This window comes from Mugil cephalus, chromosome 12 (assembly GCF_022458985.1).
Source record: "Mugil cephalus isolate CIBA_MC_2020 chromosome 12, CIBA_Mcephalus_1.1, whole genome shotgun sequence".
Classification (NCBI taxonomy): Eukaryota; Metazoa; Chordata; class Actinopteri; order Mugiliformes; family Mugilidae; genus Mugil; species Mugil cephalus.
The window spans coordinates 22,059,220-22,078,752 of NC_061781.1; the positions used below are offsets into that span (position 1 = coordinate 22,059,220).

Sequence of the window (19,533 nt, forward strand, 5' to 3'; positions counted from 1 at the left end):
AACACAGCGGTGAGGCCTGCACCATTAAAAGAAGTCCACCGAAGACAAGAGCGGTGATGGATGATCGTACACTTTCCATTGCACAGAAACAACATCTAGCCGAGGGCTGAACACTGTCCAGGAGGCGGAGCATGTCATTAACCAGCTCTACTATAAACACAAGGCTTCACGAGAGCAAATGCACAAGGTTCACCACCGTAATCCTCAAGAACAGGAGGATCAGATTAGACTTTGCCAAAATATCTCACATAAATTGGACTAGTTATGGAGCAGCTAACAAATGAAACCGGGAGCAACCTGTGCTGTGTCACCAGAACAAACAAAAACTGAAGTCAGCTGCAGTAAAGGCCTGGTTCCAGCATTCAGGCAAATGATCCTGAACAGAATCATAAATATAAACTTTTAATTTATGCTTGTGTTAACTCGCCCAAGGCCTGATCCACAGAGGCCCGTCCCCTAAACCCATAGGACCCAAAGACCCCCACGGATAACATTCTGCCCATGTTCATTGTCTGCTGAGTCAGCGTAACTGTCATAAAGTCATAAGTATAAACCTTATTTATGCCCATGTTAATTACTTTTGAGCTCCTGAAAACAAGGGGCTGTATAAAATGGTTGTAATTCCTACGCCTAGCTTCGACTATACATGCTAGTTAGCAGCTCCATATTGCGCTAGGGTCAAAATTTATACATTAATGAGCATTTCTGATAATACTCCAAGTGTTATTACACTAAGTGAAGTGGGTGTCCTCTAAGGCATTTGAAGCAGCTGCTCCTTCGATGCAGAGAGGACGATGAGCAGTTACGGAAATCCACAGTTCTCTCTTTGCTCGTTAAGGATGTGACTGTTCCTGACTGCACCACCTCCCCCGTTCATCCTGTGTTAGTGAAGCTACTATTTGATCATTAATTCAAAAACAGCTTCTTACTGTGTCACTTTATATCACTGAGACGGTGTTTCTGTTCAGGTTATTATTATCCCCTTCTCGATGATTTACTGGACGTGAGTGTCTTTGACGCAAGAGGAGACACTGACTAAGTGTTTGGCGTCATAAGAGGAGGCCTTTTCCTGTTTCTGTGTGACAGGAATGTGGTTTAGTTACGGTCGTCTTCATGACATGTATTCTTAGCTGCGGGAAGCCAGCCAATCACATGACACTGATGAACCTTTGAGATCCATCCCACTGCTTTGTTTGGTGGTCTCCTGTTGTAATTACAATATACTCTAATACTTTAAACCATAGGTCTTCAACAGGGGATCCGCAGAGGTACTGCAGGGGGATGCAAAATCTTTGGTTGATTAGACATCTTTTGTATATTTTTTTAATTTCCCCCCACAAATTTAAACTTCTTTAAATGCACATTAACATGAATCCAACATGTTTTAGTAAAGGGACAGCTTAATATTGAATGCAGAATGATAAATAGCACTAGGCTTAGTGCTAGACTACTTAATCTCTCCATTTTGGGGTCCTTAGCGTAAAAAACCTTGAAGATGTCTGATTTAAACCTTGCAGTTTTTTTGTGTGTGATTATTATGTGACCCTGATCTTACAGAGACAATTTCCACCACAATCCACCTCCAATCTGCATGCTGACTCTTTGCTGTTGGTGAAAGTCACTATGAGACTGCTTTGTTAATGAGCACAGTGTGTAGAGCACCAGGACGCTGCCTTGCAAGGAGCCAATTTTGAGCGTTATTTATCGACTGCCATTTCGAAAGCCCCACATCTAAGTTTGAGATCAGTGGCTAGATTTCAGCTTTGCATTATACATGCAAGAACAAACTCTTTGAAGCGCTGTTACTTAGCGAGTTAAGCCTTGAATAGCAGGTTTGAGGGATCAGGTGTATTGTGAAAAGGATCTTCAGCAGCAACTGTTAATCTGACAGAGAAAAGTGTCGCAGTTACGACTCCTGCTCAACAACAGAGTCAGCAGCTTCTTCCACGGCTGATAATACATTAGTATTACCTCATAATACACTTGAGCACCAGGGCTGGAGTTTGTATCAGTGCATCAAACAGAATCTAAAATCTTTAAGTTTTCATCTTTTGGTTAGAAAAAGATTTTGATTTTCGCCTTATCTTTAAGCTCTAGAAAATTACAACGGCTACACAGTGTTATTATATAGATTAGCTCTAAATGAATATAGTCGCTGCAAGCATTTTCACATTCATTATTTACCTGTCTGGATCTATTTTTCTCAATGTCATCACCCTTCCGCCTTTTCCTACTACAATTTCCAGCCCAAATGAGTTGAGGTGTCATGCTGACTGACAGGTTGACATGTGTCGTATTCAGCATGCCTTTGGCTGCAGTACATCTGAATGATTGTAAGCCTGAGCGGAGCCGCGGAGGTGAGCAGAATATCGCAAACGAGATTAAGGCCCGCCTCACCCGTAACCTTTCTCCCTCTCCCCCCACATCCCGGTGTCCTTGGAGCCCGGTTTTCTTATCGTTTCACCCGCCTCTGCTTTTCATTCCAACTGTAAGTGTCTTCCCCTTCCTCCTCTCTGTGTCTGACTCTCGTCCTGCATATCTCACCCACATCTTATTAAACGCAACGGTTTCTCTCTGTGGTTTTGTGCGCGTCTGCTCCCGAGCGTCTCCGAGTTCGGCTTCAGAAGAAATAGTGAGCTGACTCATCATGCAGCGCGCATATGAGCAGCAACTCCAAGCAGCAACCCACACACAAATCACACCAAGTAGACTGCCCCCCCCCCCCCCCCCACACACACACACACATATATATATATATATATATATATATATATATATATATATATATATACACACACAACAGAGAAAGTGCAAAGCCATTTGAATGCACAATAAAGCTGACTTTGAAGGACCTAGGTGGCCAGCTGAGGATCTTGATTGAGAGCGTTGATGAGAAACAGAAGGTTGGACAAACAGCCAGTGAACAGTCAGATATTTTCACATGAATAACGCCAGGGCTGGGCAGTGTGACCAAAAATGTATATCATGGTATTTCTCAAATTTCTGATGGTATCACGGTATTTGTTTTTTTTATGCATAATCACATGTTCACAACGTTTTGTACTGGATGAGAGAGGGATTAATGCAGTAGATTGACTAAGGATGAGAAATATTGTAGAATAATCCCACATTAGTAGAAAAACAGGTTTGCGTGGCCCCGTGTTAGCGCTGCCTGATGGTGTGAAAATCTGGGGACATTTACAGCTCGGAGATAAAATAAAAAATATAGATGTTGAAGATGAAATGAAGAAGCAGGGACATTACGGTTTAATTTATTTTTTTACATATTTGTTCATATTTAAACTGCTGTGTCTGTAATGCTAATAGTAGCACGACTGGCTACCGTAATAACTGTAGTCTGCGCGCAAGTTATTTTTTTGTCATTCATAAAAAGCGAAAATTGGGGACACTTTTGGGGACAGCTTTACTCCGAGGACAGGTCATCCAAAACAGAGACTGTCCCTCAAACAACCAACACGTCACCTTTTTTTTTTGTCACAAATCCTCTCGTCCTCGGTACTCGGTATGAACCGGTATACCACCCAGCCCTAAATAACGCTGAAGCTGAACATGGAAGATCAAAAAGCTCCTGCCTTTCTCTCTCTCTCTCTCAAAAAGAAAAATGGGCAGCTTCCAGGTTGCTTCACACACGCTTTTCGTTCATCCTCGGATTAGGACACAAACAAAAGCCAAAGCTCTCTCTTTGTATTATGCAGAACTTCCTCACTGCAAAAGCACAACAAATGAATTTCCTGTGATGAGCAGATACCGCCCCAGTCATTTGTCTGGTTCCATAAGGACTTTAATGATTATTGGCGAGGTCTTTCAGACATTAATCCTCGTTGGAGACAGATAATTACCTTCCATAGAGGACCAACCAGGTTAAAACGAATCCACTGCCAAAGAGCATAAAAATGACAATAAAATATACACGATGTAAAACACACAGCAGCGTACAGAAAATCAGGACTATCTCACAGCTATTCTCACAACGAGGTCTCACAACGGAAAAGAAATGAGCGAAGTGCAACAACGGGTTCCTACCAGAACCGAAACACAGATCTTAATATCACAGTATGTGTTACACAGCATAACGCTGGGTAAACAGTTTAGAGCTGTCATTATCACTTACCTTGATTAGGAATTAGATTCTATTTATCAAAGGTGTTCAGTGCTAGCGGCACCGAAGAGGCAACGTCCGTGGTTTAAAATAAAGTCAGTGTGGAAGAGTAAAACTACACTTCCTCAAATGACCTCTTGAGTCTGGCTCCAAAATATGAGTCGATCCCAATAGACCTCCATGTTAAACCTATTATTAGATAAACATGTTTACAGCTGTTATAAAAAACTGTTTTAGTCTCTGTGATGTCTTCAGTCCTGACAACTTTACGGGAATGAGGCTTAAATTTAATTTAAGTGGAGCCAGGCACTGCCAAGATGGCGACGACCAGAGACACTGGACTGAGCTTCAAAACCACACTCTAGAAATATATAAACAACTCTTACACACAGCTCATGATAGAAGCCAAGCTAAAATAATACAAAAAATGCTGCAATGCGCTTTGTGGCCACATGTGGCAGCACTGAGCGGTCTGATGCCAAGCAGCACTACAGTGGTTGCACCAGTGACCGTAGCCTGCAGTCGCCATGTTGGATGAGCTTCACTGCACCCCCACTGTTAGCTCAGGCTACCACCTGTCACTCAAAGCGGGAACGCCCTTAATTATGCAAAATTTGGGGCTTTTTATCTCTATGGAGATTTGCTCCCTTTTGGAGCCTCAAGTGGGCACTTGATGCACTTTTTTAATGCACTTTTTTGCACTTCCGCATGGGCTTCATTGCTCGGACCCAGAGGTCACCGCTTGTGTCGAACAAGTAAGATATTTTGGATTTGACGATTTAGCATAAACTAAATCCAGATGTTGGTCTTGGCGACAAATATTTTATAGCAGCTCAGCCATCTGGAATCTTAGAGGTTTCATTCTGTACTCACGTCTCTGTTTTGTAGGTGGAGCACCTCTCCAGCGGGATCTTCACGACTCTGTTGCTGAGCCCAACAAAGAGTGACCTGTCGCTGTGCAGGATCTGCAGGCTCAGGATTGGTTCTCGCACCCCTGACGGGAAGAGCTCCATCTCCTCCAGGTAACAACCCTGCAGGTTCTTGTTGGGCGTAGCCAGCGCCTTCAGGATGGTGCCGTATTCTGGTTCAAAACGAAGAAGTATTTCAGTATTTCAGAGAGAGTATTTGCACTCAGTTAACTCGATGGGACTTCTCTGCTGACCTGTGCTGATGTAAATGACGTGATAGAGCGTGTCCATGCCCTGGACGATGTCAACCACCAGATTTGAGAAACGGACGTCATCCTGCATGACCAGCGGATCGACAGACTCTGGCTGGACCACGTCGTTCATCAGGTAAAGCCGCTGTGCATCCTGCAGGCTGCGCTCCGTCAAACCGTGAAGACCCCCCTCGTTTATAGTACCACACTGGGGAGGGAAGCCGGTGCAGAGGGAGGACAGAGTGGGACAGAAGAAAACAAGCAGAGAAAGCAGAATTAATGCTTTTTTAGTCACTTGTTTAGAGCGCTTTGTAGAAAAGTTCGCTATAAATAGTCATTATTATTCTAAAAACCAAACAAGGGAGAAGTACCCCAGTTCTTACCAAATCAATACACAGTGTCTGGCTAGATTGTTTCAGTTCTTAATTCTGTTCTCTGTAAATTGCAACGTTTTCAGAGGAGCACGACTACAGAGTGATTGCAGTGTGACAGCAGTAACAGCTCAGCAGTTTATTCAGGCAGTGGAGAAGAAAAAAATGAATGAATTGACAGCTTTCAGAAAAGCTTTGTTTGGCTTGTAGAGCCCGGTGTAAGGCAGCCTCCGCTCATTCTCTGGGACTTCAAATGAGAAATTGATTTGTCGGCAGGTTCCATTTTGGGACGATGTTTGCAGATGGTTTTGGAAGTAAAACAATGTTTTATTTTTATTCTTTTATTTTAGGAGGTATTATTATATTATCTAGCTATAACTGGACCACGCCCCATATCAATCTGTTTTTCACGCTCACCTATAAAAGTGTCTCCTAACTCTATCACTCTGTCTCCATTCGCCACAGTTCTCAACCCCACACCCTCTTCCTCATCCGTTTGACCAACCCGTCCCCTCGACCTCGTCCTCATCCCACCTCCTTTGATCCCTTTTTATTCATTCCCCTTGACCTTTTCATCCCTTTTCATCCCTCTTCAACTGTTCTCATCCCTTCATCCATTTGTCACACAACCTGTTTACATCTAAATTTAAACTAAAATGTGGATCAATCAAGATGTGGTCTTTGTTAGTTTAGTATAACTTGTGGTATGAGTACCAGTTTTAAGCAGTTTCTCATGCATCAAACACTGATTTACATCCGTTTATGTTACTTCAAAATAATCAGAATAGGTTCCAGGTAAAAAAAAAAAAAAAAAAGCTATACCGTCTTTGTATTCCTACCAAGTTGCTAACTTGTGCACCAAAAAAGTCCAATAAAGAGTCACCTTCATGCTTCCGGCGCTACAATGCTTGACACCAACTGGGTTTGAAAAGCTAGATTAAGGTTCAACCTTTCAAACTAAAAATGCCACTTAAAGAGTTTTCATTGGAGTGATACGACCCGAGGGCGAGAACGGACTGAAAACACATTCTCTAGAAAAACAAACTCCTTCCCCACTGTATTTGATTGAATTGAAAATGATTTTTGGCTTTGTTCTGAAAAGGACTGTCATTGTTCAGTAGATTTAAGTGATTGCCAAAACTAGAAGCATTCTCCTAGTTTGATTGAAGTTGGGTTTGTTTGTTAGAAAAAAAAAATAATTCAGCACACTGTATTGATTAGTTGTGTTTTGGATAACAGGATCACAAATTCCCAGAAGGAATGAATTGTACAGTTGTTCATTATTCAAATCAGTTATCTAAACATGGGTCTGCTTCGATTTCACATAAAATACAGAACTGACACATCCCTTTTTTATGCTGCATATTCAGTGATTCAGTCAGTCACATTGAGCCACATGAATGAGGCCATGAAAGCCGAGGTTACGGTTTGATAACCTCAGTCCCCGTCCCTCAGGTGCCTTGAATGCTTGAGATACAGCTCCCCGTGTGCCTTACATGTCTGCCCACTGGACGCCGAAGAAAGAAATGTCCTTGTATATGTGCACAGCTATACTAACCTGGAAGTTGTGGATGGGGTTGGGTGTGGGAAGCCAGGTGGAGCGGGGGTTCTCCTGGGAGCGGAAGGGCCCGTTGAAGGCCTGGCTGATGGCACTCAGGTTGAAGGCACAAACGGCAGATGCTGCAATACTGTTGCTATGTAGAGAGATACGGTGGAAAAAAAAAAAAAAGATATTATTTCAACAATAATATTCATGACAGTTTGCATGTTGGCAGTGATCAAAGTGTATCAGCAGCATCCAGCTGTGTAATAAAGCCACTCTGCAACGTGTTCCATCCTCTTAATGGAAGGTCTACATCTACACACCGGCGCTAAACAGCCGCTACGTGACTGGCTTGCTTCGGCTGCCGGCTAAGCTACGCTATCAGTTTTGCACAGCCAATGAGGGCAGCATTAAGCTGAGGATATGGGTGGCAGTCGCACAGATTAGGTGCAAACACACGCAACAAACCGAAGCAGCCTCGTAGGTGTAACGCGCAGGAGTAAACCCCGGCTAAAATGGCAGCGTGAGTGCAGTTATTATCGGGATGCTCTCAAGACGTAATGCAAAGTAATGAGTTTCTTAACTGCCTGCTACTGCTGACCCTTCCCATACGCTGTTTATTACAGAGAGATCAGCCCGCCGGTATTTGCACAGCTTGTGGGATGCTGGTAAACTAGCAGATATAAGATGGTGAGTGATAACATTAGTGGGAGACAGCGAGGGAAAGATAAGGCGAGACCCAGAGAAAGACAACTTGTCTGCACAGGAGGCGCCGTGTGAGCGGCCTAATTACTGTCAGTACGTAAAACAGAGGAGCTGAAAAATGCTTCTGGACCCATTTATGAGTCTATTGTAGGATGCACACATAGCGTTGTAAGGTCTTGTCTAGTCTTAACTGAGACTCATGAAGTGGTTTTGAGTTTGTCGAGCTGTCCTGGCATTTAGTGCACAGTACGCATCGCTGAAGACGGCTGCTCGATGGAAAGACGCTTCACTGGTGTTTGCTAAATGATTGTGGTGAAGCCTCCACGTCTGGTTTCCTCTCTTAGTTTTAACTCGATTTCATTTTTCCGGAGGCGTCTTCATGCTTTATTTCTCACCTGGACATGTCATGCTGCATAATTAATTTACAGTTGGTGCAGTTACCACCACAGTTAGTTGAAGGATCACTAAAAAAAATGTTTCAGGACAGATTTTAATTAAAGATTAAAGCTCATTCACATTTTAAAATTGTCTGGCTTTTTGCCACAGCTAAAGCCTGAATATGTAAATGCTTAGGGGACGTTATAACGTCAAACAAATGCGTGACACGCTTTTCATTTTCATGGATTCCGTCACTCCTACTGTTTTTACTGTTACTTTTACGTTATTAGTTTGTGAAACTACAGATTTTATGTTTTTGATGCATGGAAAGCATGAAAGGATTAGGCTAGCTGAACACCTGAGCTTCAGAATTTATCGCAAACTACTTCCATTTGCCCACAGCTGCATCATGAAAAGCCGCGGCGAATTAGCTGTTTTCCATTCACAGCAGAACATTAAAGAGTGTACAGATATTTACATTAAAACAAAAGTATGCATCAAGTTACGTGGGATTAACATCATAGCAGACTTCTACATGGATGCACACTCTAGACCTATATGACATGATCAAAAGGTCTGCGTAAACTAATTAATCCCAGTTGTATATAACATACTGTACATCAAAGAAGAGACTTGATAGCAGGAGAAGAGGTGAGATTTATGAGAAATGTGTGTTTAACAAAAATCTAACAAGCTTTAAAGGACCACATTTTGAGGGTTAGTCATCCATGATCATTTAACACTGCAGCCCAGCTTATCACCAGGACCAGGACCCCTGTTCTCCCAATCACACACCCCATCATGTATAAAATCCTCCTCCTGACATTCAAAGCCCTCCATATCTGAAAGAACGTCTCCACATCAACACACAGTCGGCCTCTCAGATCATCATCATCATCCGACAGCCTCACCATCCCTCCTGCCCACACGGCCACCACGGGGTCCAGAGCCTTCAGCCGGTCTGAACCCACCACCCCCACCACCCCCTCGCCTCTGGAACTCCCTTCCACCCAACGTACGCAACATTGACACACTGACAATTTTAAAATCCAATCTCCAAAACCACCTGTTCGGACAAGCCTCCCCACTCTGAGATTTAAATGAAATCTTTTAGCATAGCTTTTGTGTTTTATGCATTTTGAGTGTTTTGAAAAGCGGCTATAAAAATAAAATGTATTATATTATTATTATCTTCCTTCTGTAATAATTTTGGCCTGATATTTGTTTCTAAGTCTGATTTGGGATTTCTGCTCTGCAGGTTTTTGATTCCGATGTTCAGGACCTGCGAGATAACCAACGTTCTCTGTCATTAGTGCAGGGCGGCAAAGTGCTTCGCAGCTCCAAATCAGTTCTGACTAAACACTGGAGGAAGCCAAACAGGTGGCTCATTGACTGCCTTGCAGGCTACTGAGGGAAAACAGCCTCCAGACTTTCGGCAACTTTTTTTTTCGCTTCTCCATGGCTCTGGTGGGGACAAGAGTGGCAGAGACAAATTGTGCGAAGCAGTGTGAGCGCTGTGGTGAGCTGGCAGTAACGCAACTGGAGGAAAAACCACAGGGAAATGAGCTACAATCGCAGCAGTTCACACGCACAAACACGCAGTTTGACATAATAGAAGTTAACTGTGGGCTTGCGGTCGCGCTGTAGCTTCGGCTTGCGGTGAAGCTTCACCACGGAAAGCCTGACATTTGTCCAGATTACTTGAGTGCTCTACTTTGTCAGCGGGTTGCTGCATATAGTACCGGGGGATCAGAGCAAAAGGGTGCACTGAAAGGAGTACAGACTGTCTATTGCGCTAATGGATGCAACCCATATGTTTCGAGTCTGCTTAAAAGCATGGGGAAGTGATTGAAAGGCTGTTTGACATCTGCTATGCCGTTTGGTGCCGCTCTCTGAGGCCCGCCGCCACGACGATTACTGTCAGTGCGACTGAAGTCCTGTCTTGAAGAGATCCAACTCGCTCCAACGTCTCAATCACGTCGCCGGGTTTGTCGTCTCAGACGCCTCCTGATTGCCCGTCTTGTTTTACAGAACCCCGTCCCGGCCCACATCTCGGGCCATTCTCTTCCTGTGCCGTGAACTAATTTGCTCAGACCCTCTTATCAAATCTTTATATTCTGTGTTGCGTGGGATTCCTCAGCGCCCGCCTTCGCCGTGCACTCTGTGTCTTTCATGTGGAGAGAAAGTGATGGAAGGAGATGAGACAGAAAGGGAATGACAAAGAAGAATCAGCAGGAGCTCGGGAGGAGGCTGTCTGGGTTTCATTTCTTGCGTCTTACTCTCTGGTGGACACGCTGAGTCTCCTTCTCCTTTTCTAATCAGAGATCAAGTGTGCACGGTTTCTCTAGATCCTATGTATCGTATCATGTGATTTCTTCAAACAGTTCGCAATCCAAGTAATTAACTACACTTAAGGAAGGAATTGACGTATGACACAAACACAAACATTTAACGTAAGGAGGAAACACCGTCCATGACTTTGGTTCCAACCACCAAATTAACCATGATGATGATCGTAGGCTCAGAGACCCGGGTGGATCCAGGTGGAGAGAACAATACTTTATGTTCAGCCTGTTTCACTCATAACTTTTTTTTTTTTTTTTTCAGACAGGAACCTCAACTCCGATGATGAAGTCCGAGAAAAGGAAGAATAGATAGTGGCTGACAGATATTTGTAATCATTTTTGAATGGGATTCAATTCAGCGGACCACACAATTCATCCCCCATTTCTACCATTTCTCCCAGTACTGGACTAAACGACGAAGGTCTAGTGTGACGTCACAGCCAGCTGAAGTTTCCATGGTTACGGCCACTTAGTGGCAAAAAGGCGACAGTTGATCATGGAGATTAGCAGCATTAGTTTGAGTCATAGACTTTAATAGCGTCTAAATTGTAAAATTAATTTTTTTAAAAAAGGTGAAGAGCTGTTGTGTGATTGACTGAAAAGCAGTCAGAGATATATTTTCACATTTATCTCCGACTACCAAAGAGAAGAGAAGTAAATGGATCGCTGCATTACGAAGAAACAACTGGAATCCAGACACAGAAACCTGGTGTTGTGGTTCACATTTAGCGTCAGGTAATATTAATTTATGCTGTATTTTTTTGATGAAGTCAAACCTTAAGTTACTTCTTAAGTTACATTCTGGAGGGCTGTAGGATAAGTTTGTGAATGTTAGTGTTTTGTCATAGTTTCGGCCGACAGTAACTATATCAATTCCAACAATAAACGGAATATTTGTTCCACTCCTCGTCATCCTTTAAAGTCCGGCCAAATGCTACAGTATTGTACGGCTAATGCTACTTGTCAGTAAAGCTCTTAGCATTAGCATCTTTTATTTAGCCACATTTATCATAACTGAAATGAACTGAAATGAACTGAAACTAACTTAAACTAACTGAAACTGATGCTAGTCCACTTTTCCAAATCCATAATAGTTCGTATGGATCATTGTCGAGTCCAATTGTCCTTAATTTGATCTGATAATCCACATTTGTCCGGTCTCTCTGTATTTGCTGATACATTTCACTGAGTTTTTACCACTGACGTCAATGCATACTATACAATCTATACAATTATGTTCTTTTCCAAATGTGTTTCACAGACCTTATGCATGCGGTAGAACAAGAATAGTACTGTATAATAAAGTGGGTGAGATCAGCGCACATAAGTGTCAGTGAGCAACATGACACATCCAGTTCGCACAGGACCTTGCTGATTTCCAGACCTCTTTATACTCATTTCAGAAAAAAATGTGAAAACTGAGCAGCGGCTTTCAAGTTAAAATATGTTTCCTCTACGCACAGCGTTAAAATAGTGCTTACTCATAAATGCAAACAAGGCTTATATCACACTTTTAAAAGGACGCAGAATATCGCCTTGCTATGTCTGATTTATGTAACGAACACAGCTGGTGGTATTGTGTTCTCATTTTATTACTGTCAGCAAATCAGACGAAAAAAGAGTCAAACATCACAGAATTTAACTAACAAGTGTGTGTGTTTGCGGATCTAAAGCCTGGAAAACCTTGTTCCTGGGACTCCGTTGAGCCAACCCATTGGTTTATTACCATCAACACACACACACACTGATGTTAATTTTGCCATACAGCGCATGGTCCCGCTGCCAGAGACACTCATTAGAGCACCCTTTGGGAATTAACTCACAGCAGTTGAAAATACTCAACAACAAATTCACACTTTACAGCCTTTGAGTAACAGTGAAGATCTGCAGAGGCAGCTGTTTCGGGAAATAAAAATGGGAACTTTATTTACGCTTTGTTGTTTCTATTCACAAGCTTAAGAAAGACACAAAATTACGCTCAGCCTTGTCTTTCAAGTAACGGATCTAACAACGTCGTGATTCACCCTGGAAACACCTGGTTCTGCACGACCCTGTGACTCTCTGCAAGCAACAATAATCAGTGAATCCACGGCCGACGTGCGTCTAACGTTATCTTTTTTAGGCTGTATGCTGTTTTTTTTTTTTTTTTTTTTTTTTAATTTATTTCACTTAATTTGACCAGATAAAAGACCCGTGATGATCAAAACCTCTTTTTCAAGGATGACGTGGAAAAGAAAGGAAACATTTTTTTCAAGGGTTTTCAGCCCAAGGACCCCAGACTGATGGAGAGATTAAGTAGGGACCCTCTACCTACTGTATGTGTTCTATATTAAACTTGTCCTAGTGCTATTTATAAAAATACATTGTTATTTTCATTTTACATTCAATATTAAGCTTCAAATAACAAAGTTTTTGTATTTCAAACATGTGCAAGAGTAGGGTGTTTGAGCGGGGAAATTTAATTAAATTAAAAATTAAATAAAAAAATATAGAAAAAAATATCTAATCCATGGGTCTTAAACAGGGTATCCTGGTTGATTAGATATTTTCATATATATATATTTTTTTAATTTTCCCCCTCGAACACCCTACAGTTGCACATGTTTGAAATAATAAAAAAAATAATAATATTTGAACCTGTATATTATTTGAATAGCTTAATATTGAATGTAAAATTATATATATAAATCACACAAGACCAGTTTAATACAGAGTACATAGAGCACGTACCTCTCTCCATCAGTTTGGGGTCCTTTACTTGAAAAACATTGAAGACCTCTGGTCCAGTCAACTAAAAATTTTGCGACCAATTCAGTCTGAACATGAGAAGCAACTAGGTGCAAAATATCATTTGATCTTCAGGCATCATGACTTTTAATTCTCTGAAGAAAAGAGCATGAATAACCAGCGACCAGGTCAAGAAGAGCGTTGGTTCCCTGGTACAGATGCTGCTGCATGTCTTAAATGAGATTTCAAGATTCTGTTCATGACCGAAACAAAAACTTTTGGGCTTTTTGACTAGCGTGCTGATATTTCTTTCTTTCTTTCTTTCTTTCAAATCTCATTTCATTTGATTGCAATTTCAGCCCATGCTGGAGATTTCTACCATTGTTTACACGCGCCAGTTAAGAGAGACCACGGTGGGGTCGAGCTGAATCCCCAGGTTCTTAGCTTAATGCACCTAACCTCATTTTCTGTGAAAGAAAGAAGAAAAAAAAAAGCTTATACCACATTAAGGCCAATGTTTCAAACCCGGCGAATACCTGCACCGCAGCAGAAAAAGGAAAAGGGCCCACTCAGCAGAGCTGAGCGTGGCTGCAGGGACCAGAAATTGAACAGAGGCTTGCCAGGATTATCCATACATATTTTTATACCGCGCAACAATACGCGAGCACAAAAAGGCAACAGCTTTGGCCCCAAACAGTCACATTCAGAGGCAGACTGAGTCAGCAAACACCTACACGAAAACAATAAAGCAACAGCGCAGGTTCAGCGGGTTGCATGAAAATCCAGCTGTTAGATTTAAGCTGTCATCAGGAAGTACATTAAATATAAAGGCATTGTTGGCCATTTGAAAGAGAAATTCAGTTTTGTCAAAGCTCGATTTGACCTATTTTTCCCCCCATGATGGAGATATTAAGTAGGGACTCCGTACCTTCTATATTAAACTAGCACTATTTATAAATATACATAATTATTATCATTTTGCATTCAGTAGTAAGCTATTCAAATAATATACAGGTTCAAATATATATATATATTTTTTTTTTATTTATATCTAAGATAGATCCAGATAGATCAAAAATATGCAGGGGGTCCGGGACTCCAAAAAGGCTGAGAACTACTGAGCTACAGCACCACTGAAAACAAAGAGTAGTGGATTCAGTTTAAAGAATGTGTGTGAAAGGAATGATAAAATCCACCCAGGCAGCAGATCCTCTAAAGCTGCATTCAGATCAGGCCCAGCGCTCAACTGGAGGCTCGCAGTTCATTTCAAGGTAGATTTGATGTCAGCAACACGTCGGGGCGAGGACACAGTGTAACATCAGAGATATTGTTCAGTTATGTGGCTTGCTTCACTCGGCTGGCCGGCGTCTCTTTTATCCCACGCGTCCAATCTGATCTGGATTCAGCCGCATATTTGCCTGGATGAGGAGCATTGCTCAGCGAAGCGCCTCTTTGTGTACGGTGCAGACTGACTATAATGTTCATTTAGCCCGACGATCAAGCTGATCTGTCGTGCAGCTACGCATGTTTCAAGGTCCAAACTATTCATTTTCTCCTGACACCACAGCTAGGGCCCATAAAAAGAATATCTAGTAGGAAGCAAAGCAGCTTTATAAATCACAAATCCCCTATGTCAGATTAGAAAGGATGAGTCCAACAGTTCTGTGACTGTTTCCGATCAATTTAGCCCTCTCACTGGCTCAGCTTCTCACCCTGCCTTTGACTGTGGCACTTATGAGCGGCTTCGAACATGTTTGCTTTTCAGTGCTGGAGGATGACACGCAGCGTGAACTAGCTTTTATATAATATGGCCCTTAAATTATTTACACAAGCTCGAATCAAATTTCTCTGACCAGAAAAAAAACAACATATAAATGTCTTGTTTTTATGTAGTTCTGTTCTACCTGTTCTTCCAGTCACAGCGACACACCGATCCGTCCGTTCACACTGGTCCCATGCACTGGGACAAACTGGGGGGTTCAGTACCACTGACCCTAAATGGTCCATGGAAAAGCCACGTTCCCTTCTGAGGAAGCTGCCCCTGTACTGAAAATATCTTTTGATGTGGATGGAGTTCTTTTTTTATTTTTTAATTTATCAGTTCATTGAATGGCCACTTGAAGTGAGTTACTTATTAAACTATAAAACTTTATAGCAAAAATACTGTATTTTTTATTTATTTATTATTATTTTTTCTTACAGTCATGTAATAGTTTCGGTCTATATTGCTAATTTTCCCGTTCATTGTCTGCGCTGGCGTCATCTGTGCTGAGCTCCACCTCTTTGACCATTTTTGAATTAGCCAGGAGTCAGGTGAAATCAGACGCTGGGGGTGGGCGACACTGGGAATTTTGGTTTCGATCCTACACCAAATAAATACAGAGCTAATATCGCCGACACTAACACCGACTTTTTTACTTAAAACGTCATGATCATCGAGCAGCTTTGCAACTTTGCCTTTAGTTGGTTGATTATGATTATGATAAAACACATGACAAATAGTTTCCATTAACTAATTACAATATGAAACAACTGAACAGTATAAAAATTAAATAAATCCCCGTTTACTACATGTAATTGTTTTAGAAAAAAGTAATTGGTGCAAAATAAGAAAAAAGGAACAAAATATAAATGTTAACAACACAGCAACAATGTAATATGAAGTCAGAAACAAAGTCAGTTGAGCAAACAATAAATAAAAGCAACATTGTAATGATAAATATAAAAATTGCTCAGAGAGGGAAATGTCAGATCATTAGTTTTCCACCAAAGTTGTGGGTCTGCATCCTGTTTAATTGTAATTCTCTTCCACGTGCTGATGCATTTCAATAACAGCATCAGTTCTAGTTGTGTGATGTTGCTGTGATGCTACGATCAAACTCTGTCCATCTCCACCTTTTCCTCCAGGTAAAGAAGCTCCTGACATTCACAGACTTGGAGAGAAACTGCGCTAACATGAACCCTGAAGAGTAATTTACTGGACGCATAGAAGTGAAACTGCAACAAAAGTATCGATCGAGGCAAGCTAGTATCGATCCGATACCGATACTAGCCTTGGTATCGATACTATCGATATTTAATACGCAGAGCTCTATGAGGAGCAGTCAAGATGGCAACGACTGGAGCCACTACACTGAGGTTCAAAAGTACTTTACACCAAAACCTCTGACCTCCAGTTCACAACATGAGCAGATCCTCCCACTCAGGAAGTGACCACAATCTGTTTTGTCCCGTAAATGAATTAAAAGATAAATCACTTATCATAATTGCGTGCAAATCAATTAACGGACCATTACTTTCGGCGCCGCTCATCCCGCCACCGGGCCCCGAGATACGAGTCCCTTCTAAGAAGTGGTGAAGTGGAGGGGTCAGCGGAGCCTCCAAGAAACAGATAAGGAGGCTCATAATTAGTTAGTAATGGCAGGTTAGACAACCTCAGCGGGAGAATCTTGCTGCAGCACTGAGCCCATGACAGAAGGACCTTGAGTTAATTAAAAGACCTGGCTGTGCGCTGAGGTCTTAAGTGTCCTTATTCTGACGGAGTGCTAAAACCGCTCTTGCATAACAGCTCTAACGGGCTCTGCTTCGTGTCGCAGTGAAAATCTTTGTGCTTCCCCCTCTTTTCATCTGAAGACCGGGGCTAATAATTGCTTTACACGGCTATTTTTAAAAAAAGGACACGCCACTGTTTTTACACATCAGAATGAGTTTCCTGTTAATGAGAAATACTTGTGAAAAAGAAAAAAAAAAAAGTTGTGTAATATTTTCTTTGGCGCTGAAGGAGATTTGGAAAAAAAATAACTCTGGGGATGTTTGAGGCTTCAGCTTGGAAAGGAAGCTTAAAGTTGGAGTCTGTCCGGATCTGACTCTGTGTGGTTGTTTTTCAATGAAACACATACTACTCTACTATTAATCAGTGCTGCTGTTGACACAGAATGATGAACTTTATGTGTATGTTGCAGTTTACCTCTCAGAACTGAACAGAAAGTGACCGAAAATGTATATTTGCACAGTATTTTTTTGCACAATAACATTTTCTACTGGTTGAGGGAGAAATTAATGCAGTAGATTGACTAAGGATGAATTATTTTACTGTGATGATGAGTAAATATTGTAGAATAATCCCACACTAGCAGTAAAACAGACCGTCATGGCCCCGTGTTATCGCTGCCTGCTGATGTGGAAATCTGGGGACATTTACAGCCGTGTGTTTATTTCTTTTTTCATTCCATCTTTTAAATGCCATCCTCACGTCGCTTCTGGGATGATTTTTATCCGACCAAACCCTCCAAATATTCTCTTTGTGATACAACAGAAGCGACTGTTTTCACATAAGAACCAGGAAACAAACTGCAATCACAGGAGGTGTGGAAGGTCAAGCTGCATAAGCCGGTGGCAGCTCAACCAGCTGCAGAGCGTTAAAGGGCGCGCTCAAAGCGTCACACACAAAAAAAGAAAAAGAGAGACGGAGGAGGCAGGTCTACAGTACAGAGTCCTGGTCCAGACTGAGAGCAGAGGATAAGCGCTCCCGTTCCAACTCTTCCTGTTCGGTTTTACAGCTCCGAACTCCTGGGAGCAGCTGTGAGCCTGTTCAATTTAGGCCAGACAGATGGAGACAGTGTTTGTGGTGATTGCATTAACATATCCAACCCCCGATGAGGGGAAGCGGTTTTGGAGGGGAGGGCCGACGAGTCGCCGCAAAAAAAGGACGGAGGATACAATGGAAGACAGACAAAAGCTCGGAGCTCAGTGATTTTTCTCATTACCTCCTCTCATTTCTCCATCTCCTTTCTTTTTATTTCTCTGTCTTTCTGTTCTTTTGTGCCCCCCCACTCCCCATCTGTTTCTGTCTCTCACTTCCCATCTATTCCCAAAAAAAATAAATAATAATAGTAATAAAAAATAATTGCTACAGGCTGATGGGAAGCAGCCATGTAGTGTCAAACGCTGGTAGCGTAACAGGTGAGAGCAGACGGCGAGAGGTAGGATTCTCCCCTGACAGAACACAGAATATATCTGAATACCAACAACGCCACTTCCTCACACACACACACACACACACACACACATGCACACACACCGTACAGTCCAAGGCTTTGCTACCATACCCGTGTTTATCCCCAAGTCTGTGTTTATCACACGGCCCGGACTATAGTTTGATGGCTTCGGGTTGATTTGATTTAAAAAAAAAAAAAAAAAAATGGATTTAAAAGCCTATGCATGCAGCATGTTTGATACACACCATATATTTTCTTGGCACTCTGTAAATTTCACTACTCAGCGGCACGATAAACCACGTGTTTGGCTTCCTGCTTCCTGAGTGCTGCTTATTTTCTGAGGAGGAGGTGAGGCTTTTAGAGAGGAAACATTACGCTCGAATTAAATTATACAAAGAATGGCAGGTGAGTCCACAAACAGACTCCATCTTGTCGTGTGCGACCACGTTTGCACTTAACGGGATAACAGTGAGCAATTTTAGATGTCACAGGTTCAGTGATATTCATGGGTAGTCCACAGCTCCGCTCGCCAATTTGAATCAAACTCTTCTAAAAAGTGAGAAAATAAGCGCGTTTCTTAACGATCCCCTTTGTGTTTCCTTCTGCATTTTTCTTCCAGTGCCTCGACAGTGGGACCCAGAGGCACCAATGTTCATTACGGGGGCACAACACAAAAGAGCTCCGGCGGAACAAACACCATACATACTGCTTCCAAGGTGGCATTTAAGGAAAAGGCCATGAGATTAAAATATACATGGTCTTTTCCTCTCGAGACCATAATGTGTTCGGTCATTTAATGGGGTACATTTTTCATGCAACGGCCGATATTTTGTCCTGAGGGATGTGCTGAAAGGAAAACTTTAAAATTAAAAGCATTTTTTTTTTTTTTCGTCTTGTAAGGAGCTGCTCTTAGTTCTGCAGAAAACTCATGGCCACAGAGATATTTAATCTCAGGGTAAAGCAGCCTAGACTACAACAAGGACTGAACACACTGACCAAACTGACGAACGCACACTTCAAGAAAAATAAATAAATATAAGCGGCACAATTACACTTTCACAAAACAGAAAAAAAGGCATAACAAGGTCTCCAATGTACCCACTTTGGTTCTAAATGTTTCCTCTCTGTAATGGAGTGTGTGACACTCCCACCTGGAGCAATCAAACGGCAGAGAGAGTGTGAGTCAGT

The 19,533-nt window shown here is 42.1% G+C and overlaps 1 protein-coding gene across 7 annotated transcripts in view; it reads right to left on the reverse strand.

Moving 5' to 3' along the window:
- Positions 1-19,533, reverse strand: part of sema5ba (sema domain, seven thrombospondin repeats (type 1 and type 1-like), transmembrane domain (TM) and short cytoplasmic domain, (semaphorin) 5Ba) — a 181,226-nt gene that overhangs the window by 34,091 nt on the left and 127,602 nt on the right. For all 7 annotated transcript variants that reach the window (XR_007113843.1, XM_047600684.1, XM_047600688.1 and 4 more), the window contains 3 exons: positions 7,209-7,344; positions 5,283-5,487; positions 4,994-5,201 (listed from right to left, as the gene is read on the reverse strand). Coding sequence is in view for 6 of the 7 variants with exons in the window: in XM_047600684.1 (XP_047456640.1) it covers positions 4,994-5,201; positions 5,283-5,487; positions 7,209-7,344 (549 nt within the window). In the remaining variant the exon portion in view is untranslated. The remainder of the gene's footprint in view (positions 1-4,993; positions 5,202-5,282; positions 5,488-7,208; positions 7,345-19,533) is intronic.